General features: G+C 36.3%; 1 protein-coding gene across 1 annotated transcript in view; it reads left to right on the top strand.

Moving 5' to 3' along the window:
* The window catches only part of LOC122633508 (beta-1,4-N-acetylgalactosaminyltransferase bre-4-like), a 21,158-nt gene extending 13,269 nt beyond the window's left edge, over window positions 1–7,889 (top strand). The window contains exons 4-6 of the mRNA XM_043821464.1: window positions 5,020–5,203; window positions 5,651–5,869; window positions 6,349–7,889. Of these exons, the coding sequence (XP_043677399.1) occupies window positions 5,020–5,203; window positions 5,651–5,869; window positions 6,349–6,487 (542 nt within the window). The 3' untranslated portion in view covers window positions 6,488–7,889. The remainder of the gene's footprint in view (window positions 1–5,019; window positions 5,204–5,650; window positions 5,870–6,348) is intronic.
* Window positions 7,890–7,904: the final 15 nt, after the last annotated feature.

Raw genomic sequence — 7,904 nt, 5'->3', positions numbered from 1 at the left:
GAGAGAGAGAGAGAGAGAGAGAGAGAGAGAGAGAGAGAGACGACAGCGATCGTTTCACCAATGTTGGCTCGTAACACCCAACGTTTTCGAAGGATTTATCGTTTTCTTTTTCTTGTATCCTCCTCTTTCATGTTACAAAAAAAAAACGAATTTAATACTTTCTCTCTCTCTCTCTCTCTCTCTCTCTCTCTCTCTCTCTCTCTCTCTCTCTCTCTCTCTCTCTCTCTCTCTCTCTTTGTTTTACGGTGAACTTCGGTATGATATTTTAACTCTGTTTCTCTCTCTTTCTCTCTTCGAGAATAATACCCAACGAGCGACGATTCTACACGTTACGATTAATACCGTCGAAAGACAGCTATAATTTCTCTTCGTTTAAGAAAAAATCCTTGTAAAAGAGAGAAAGATTGGATTTAACCGTAGCTCACTGTCACCATTCTTACGGAAGGACTAGCTCTCTGTTAGCCTTGTTACGTAACTCAACGTTAGAACGTAATTTAATCGACTAATGCAAGTCGAAAGCAAGTCGAAGAGATGCCGATAACTGGATTTGCTGCAATGCGGTATATGTCCTCGTTCTTTCGTTCGACCATTAGTTATTTCTTAATCAGGCATCATTAATCAAAGTATAAGTCGGCTAGATAGCTATCGTGCTTCCTGACGGAATTGTTATATTTTTTTCTTTCTTTCTTTCTTCTCTCTCTCTCTCTCTCTCTCTCTCTCTCTCTCTCTCTCTCTCCCACTCTTTTAATTGTTTTTTTTTTTCATGAACTCCAATTTTTATCGTCACCCATATTGTAGATGTCGAGATCAGCGCGATATAATTTATCTTGAATTATCATTATTATTGTTTCATTATTATCTCGTGCTCCTCTATCTTACAGCTGTGACGATGTTAATATTATCTTGGATACTACCTTAACGGATCTTTAATTGTCTCAAATGGTCCGCATAAAGTTTCATCCAGCAGCTGCTTTGAAATTCAAATCCTTTCTTCCTTTGCAAACTGTCTGTCTTCTTCATCCCTTTCGCAGGTCTACGAAGATTCGAGATTAAAGAGCCTAGTAGTAGTCGGCCACCGAATATAGTATGCTTTTACATAATTGCCAAGGGAGTGAATGAATATTCCTTGCAAGAAAATAAAGACGAGAGTACAAGCGAGTAATCTTTTGATCATCGATAACGCTACTGAATGCTATTGATTATAGAATTAAAAGTGTTAATCGATAAGATCATTCTTTTCTTTTTCAATCCATAGAAAAAGCAGATTTTTATCTTCTTCGAACAAATAATTACTCTACCTCTCTCTATCTCTCTTTTTCTTTCTTTCTTTCTTTCTTTTTTGTTTGCCCTGTTCGGACACGACTGTAAAAGCGAACTTCTTTTCGAACGAGAAGACAGACATTCTCTTTCTTCCATTTTCCTTCGTAGAAAGATGAGAAAGAATTAGTTTTTACGACGACGAGGTGGACCTTTTAATGCTTCTCTCCTACACGCTCCCTTTCTTTCTCTCTATATCTCAAAAGATAAGCTTTTTTCTTTTCGCGAGAAAAGACAGAGAGATAGAGAGAAAGAGAGGGGTGTTTCCAGTGGGTCGGTTATTGCTTCTCGATACGAAGCTCGAATTCTTACAAGGTTTATCTTTCACTGAGACAATTTTCTCTTCGAGTTAATAATCAAACGTTTCTTATTCTTTATATTTGACTTCGATTTTTTATATATATATATATATATATATATATATATATATATACCTTTCGTGCATTCAGAAGTATAGAAAGAAAGAAAGAAAGAAAGAAAGAAAGAAAGAAAAGAAGAGAGACAGAGATAGAAATTCTTATCTCAATTCAAATCGAGGAAAAGTTGGAAGGAAAGACGACTCGAAGGATTTTCAACGAGATGATTCCTTTGTTAGTACGAAAAGTAATTACGTTTGAGGTACTCACGAACTCTTTCCACGACTTTTCTCCGAGTGGTATCTATATAATGTATAATTTATTTCTCTCCGTTCGATCGTTCGATTCTCTCAAGACGATGGGAATAGGACTTCCTCCCTCGAAGGGAGAAGAAATCCATTGAGTCAATGATAATGAAGAGGTAAAGAGGAAGATATAGGGTCTTGAAAGAGGATAGAGAAATATCGAGATCCCTTTTGCTCTTTGTTATTTCGTTTTCTATCGTCTCGATAAATAAAATTCTATCAAATTTTCAATAATATGTGATAACGAACGTTATCATTTTTCCATTCTTTCTCTCAAACGCGCAATCGCTTTTCATCGATATTAAAAGCTATTCCTTTTCTCATGTGTCTGATTCGAATGAAAATTCAAGCAGCGAGTATTATATCGTTGCGTATCACGATTATTACAAAATTATAATTTCCCATGAAATAATTTCTATCCGTTAAATTCTATATCGAATCGGTCGAGTAATATCGAAGATATTAGTTATTACCCGGTTAGATTCCTGTCTATTAATAGGAATTTCAAGCAGCACTATCGACGTTTATTTCCAATCGATAGAGATTGGACGAACTTGTTATTTCGTCAAAGAGGAAATTCATTAGAGATAGAGAGAGAAATATATATATATATAAAGAGAGAGAAAGAGAGAGAGAGAGAGAGAGAGAGAGAGAGAATGGCAGCTTCCAAATTAAATCGTGATAAATAATTAAAAATGTACAAAAGTTTGAATGTCGACAACAGAAATAGAGTTCGTAATTCGATCTTTTTCTTAGAACAGACGATTGACTTGTCCGTTTTGATCGTATATTCTCCAAAGCAAAGCTCTCGAGGCATCGTGTAACGAGCAGTTAGGGTAATACGAGAGCATAATAAGATAGAAGAGAAGAAGAACAAGAAGAGAACGACTCCGGAGCCCTTTCCACTTGTTTTCTCGATTAGAATATTATTTCAACGTGTATTTCGTTACGCGAAGAGAAACCGGCTCTCATCTATGGTGAAGAGGAAGGATGCTGCTGTTGTTGCAGATATCTTTGCGAAACGAGTTTCCTCCTATACCGAAGCGACTTATGATTAACGAGCAAAACTCGTCTACTATGGAAATACGAAGATGATACTTGCTGCTTGGGAATAGATAAATGAAGAAGATGATTTGATAAAGGACGGAAGTATAAACGTAATGCAAATGAAAGAGGGAGAGAAGAAAAGAATCTAACATTAAATCAGCTGATTTATTAATTAGAAAGCGTTCTATTATCAACAACGTACATGGTGGTAACGAAAGGATTCGTTTGTTTTGAAAAAGTCGACGAAAATATCTCGTGTTTGTAATTTGTAATAAAATAAAAACCCCTAGGTTTTTATTTTCTTGTTTTCTTTCTTTTCTCTCTCTCTCTCTCTCTCTCTCTCTCTCTTTTGTTACATCCGGCGTAATTCATCATCGTCGCACGAGAATCTTTCTCCTTTATGGAAAAATCCATTTTTCTTGTGAAAAATAGAAATTCGACGAATTCAGGAAGAAGGAGAAAAGGATTTATGATGGAAACTTTCGATATTGCGTTAGATAAAATAGAGTTACTGTTGCTTTTCACGTATTACGAACGTTCTCTCTCTTTCTCTCTTTCTTCCTCCTTTGGATTACATAGTCGAGACCGTCCACGAAATCGATATATGTAAATCGATCGATTCTCCTGGGACATTTCCTATAGAGATAATACTCTTGTTTCGTCCGTTGAACTGGACGAACGAAAAATCGTAGAGAAATGTATATACATAGATACATACATACATACATACATATATATATACACACATATATAGTGTGTGTATGTACATACATATATACATGCATGCACGAAGAGAGAACTCTTCCTCTTTCGTCTTTTATCGCATCTTGTCTTGTCCGATCCATATAAATCTCTAGACTCGAGTATACCTACACCGAGATTTATTTTATATACACGCACGTTATGGATGGCTTTTAAAGGAGAAGACTCGAAAGGCGTGAATTATAGTTAGAGCGATCAAGCGTTAAAGACCCCTCTAACACTTTCTGTCGACTTTAAATCACCGAATAAAGTGGAAAAGAGAAACAGACATTAAGAGAAGAAAAAAAAAAAAGAAGGAGAACGTTGTTGTTCGCCAGTATATTAATTTTTTTTGTTAAGCGAATTAAATTGAAAAAAATATCTATGTATCTACATTTTTTTAACAGAGATTATATCATTAACAGATGATAATAATAAATTCTGTACAAATATTTTCTGTCAAAAATATATCTCTGAGTATATATAATTTATGAAAAAGAAAGAAAGAAAAAAAGAAAGAAAGAAAGAAAGAAAGAAAGAAAGAAAGAAAGTAGAAAGCACTCGAGCAAAGTTTTTGAAGTAGCTCTCTTCAGACATAGAGCGCGAAAGTGCTGGAAGTCTAACTGGGTCGATTAATCTCTCACGTAAGGGATGCTGCAAGCAGCACTTTGCACACACCGCGAAAGATCACCGTGGGTTGCTCGCCACCCTAACCTCTTTTTAGCCGCATCGTATCTACATACGATATATGGAACAAAACAAGGAGAAAAGCGTGGTTAGAGAGAAAGGGTCCAAGGAGAAAGAAACTTATCCGAAGCGCCTACACGGTTGCCCTACATTTCAATATCTTTCTCCCTCTCCCTCTCCCCTCTCCCTCTGTCTCTCTTTCTTTCTATTTCTATTTCAGACTTTTGCACTTTTTCTCGTCGCATCAGTCCGAGCTCTCTATCTTCTCTATCCCTTTCTCTTATTTTAGAGCCGAGATAAAATGTGAGAAGTTTTAATTGAAGTTGGAACAGCTTTCTTTTTTTTGTCCTTTCTTCTTTTTTCTTACTTCATCTTTTTCAATTTCTTTCAAGGACCGTGGAATTAAGATCCTTGGCCCTTATCCATCCATCCATCCATCCATCCATTCATTCATCTTTCGAGAAATTTATTCTGTTTCTTTTTCCGTCTTCTTCTCTTTTGTTTGTATTTTCTTTGTTTCTTCTTCCCCTTTAATTGACAAAGTGTTTTTGGTTCGTCGGTTACAGGCACCGGAGCGTTTAATCGAGCGATGCTGATGAACGTCGGTTACGTAGAGGCCTTGAAGGAGAGGACGTTCGATTGCTTCATTTTCCACGATGTCGATTTACTTCCGGAAGACGATAGAAATCTGTACACCTGCCCGGAACAACCCAGGCACATGTCCGTCGCCGTTGATAAGTTCAGATACAAGTATGATTTCTTTTCCGTTGCGATAAATATATGTATATATATATATATATATATACAAATTTTTCGGGATGTAGAACGAACAAATATGATTTAAAAGCAATTAATTCGGGTTTGCAATACCAAAACTATGAACGCAGAACGGAAGATAATTATTTCCGAACGATAGCAATTTCTCGTTGAATGGAGAGAAAATGGAAATTGTGATGCGGACGATAAATAATTATTACTGCAATTAATTAACGCACGTATCATTAACTCGTTCTATTATGTAGGGTCGTAGAACGTTCTGTGTCGGTTCTTCTTCATTATCTCGAATTGATTTTTACCATATATATACATATACATACACACACACACACACATATATATATATATCTTCCACGTAGCGAAATTAGACGAATAATGGAAAATTCAATTGAAATTTCATTTGAAATTTGATTTCTCGAGGCTCCCGTATGCCGATCTTTTCGGTGGCGTTTCGGCTATGTCCCGAGAACATTTTAAACTGGTGAACGGCTTCAGCAACGTCTTTTGGGGTTGGGGTGGCGAGGACGACGACATGGCAAATCGTATAAAGGCTCATGGTTTGCATATATCTCGTTATCCTGCTAACGTAGCTCGCTACAAGATGCTAACGCACAAGAAGGAGAAGGCTAATCCAAAGAGGTAAAAAAGAATCGACTAAACGAAATCGTTAATCTTATTTACGATATTTATTTCGAATTGATTTGTTAGGTTACACATTCGAATACGACATTTACAATATTTACCCGATTTATTCTTTGAATAATTTGCAGTGTATAGCGTAGAAAAATATTCAGCAGCAGTGTGTGTACGGTAAAGAAAGATCCGTCACCGGTGTTCCATTACAGTGTCCTTATGGTCTCTGCTCAAATCCGACCTCTTCCCCTTTTCTAATATCAATCTACTATACACTACAGAAAAATCCATCCTCTTCCATTGTTGAAAAATCCATCGACTTCCATTATCGTGTCCGAGATACAAGTAAAACCGTCGACTAGAATATGACCATCGAGAAAAGAGGCACTTTTATCTGCTTTTTCTTCTTTCTCCTTTTTCTTTTTTTGTTTTTTTTCTTTCTTTTCTCTCCGTATATATATTATTAAACGATGTATCATCCGTAGGTACGAGTTCCTGAGAACAGGGAAGAAGAGATTCGCGACGGATGGTCTAAGCAATCTTCAATACAAGCTGATCGATAAACAAAAGCCGAAATTGTATACGTGGCTTTTGGTACGACTGACACCACCGCAGCCTAGCTGATGGCTACCATGGATCGGTTGAAGGCTACGGGAACTTCTTCTCACGGCCTTCCAAAATGATATATACAGAGTCCGCTTTCTTTTTCAGAACGTTCCTTCCTTCTATTTTATGACAAAGGTCCGATAAAACTCGCACAGTGAGAGACGAAGTATCCGTGAAGCGTGCGTTCTGTTGTATTCTTTTTTTTTCTCTTATTTCTTTTTTTTTCTCTTTTCTTTCTTTTTTTTTTTTTTTTTCTTTTGAACGTTCTCTAAAGAAAAAGAGAGAGAATGAACAAGATGAAGAAGAGAGCGAAGACTTCGATCGGTATGTTTCGTAATACGAAAACGAACTTCCGCACTGTTGTTGTTGTTGTTTTCGATTGTATCCGGCGTGCGCGTTTAGATAACTCGCGTCTATTACTATTGGTTTCCCTTATAAATCGTAGCACCGTGAGGGGTGGCGACGAAGGGGAAACGTCATTGCGTGATATATTTTTATTCCTCATATTTTTTTATTGCAACGATAGGATAGCGAGTGCGATTAAAGATGTAACGAAAGAGGTGACGTGCCAAAGGAGAGAGTGAAAGTGAATCTAAGAAAGAAGAATGAGTATCGAGGAAGAGAGAGAGAGAGAGAGAGAGAGAGAGAGAGAGAGAGAGAGAGAGAGAGAGAGAGTGTGTGTGCATGAAATTTTTATTAAAGAGTGTTTGAACGACGGTGATTCGGTCGGACAAAAAATTTCTTAGAATTAAATAAAGCAAGAAGTCGTTCACGTTATCTCTGGACCTCATTCCGAATCTTCCTCATTAGATTGAAAAAACAAGACAAAAATAAAGAAAAAAAAAAGAAAACAAGAAAATAACAAAAGATAATAACACACACACACATACACAAAGACAAGAACACACAAAAAAGAAGAAACAACTTTTTCCAGCCGCGGAACGTTGTCTGTCTACTTAATTAAGCTATACGTTTAAATAACTTTAGGATACGCTTGGAAAAAGAATTTACTTAGCTTATAATTAATCGTTATATTATTATATATATATATATACACAGACACACACACTTCTATTTTGTTATATAAAAAAATTTTGTAAACTCGCGAATGCAGTGTCCACCGATACCGTGGACGTTCGGTTTACGTCGTGTCGCTCGTTTGCACGAGATATCAATGAAATATAATATCAAATGAGATTAAAAAATAAAAAGAGATAGAGGATAGAGAAGAATAGAAAGAAAGAAAATAATGAAAAGAAATGAAGAAAAGCTTCCTTTTGGATCATCGACGCTTCCATTTTCCATGATTCACACGCAACGCGATCGAGAGGCAAAAATTCATCGCGTGAATTTACAAGTAATATATACGTACGTATATATTATAAGATATAATAGCAAACGCGTAAATATAATTATGAAGTAAAAAAAGAGGAAG

Source organism: Vespula pensylvanica, chromosome 12 (genome assembly GCF_014466175.1).
Source record: "Vespula pensylvanica isolate Volc-1 chromosome 12, ASM1446617v1, whole genome shotgun sequence".
In the NCBI taxonomy this organism is placed as follows: Eukaryota; Metazoa; Arthropoda; class Insecta; order Hymenoptera; family Vespidae; genus Vespula; species Vespula pensylvanica.
Note: the sequence above shows the minus strand (reverse complement) of the source record. Positions and strands in the feature narration are given on the sequence as shown.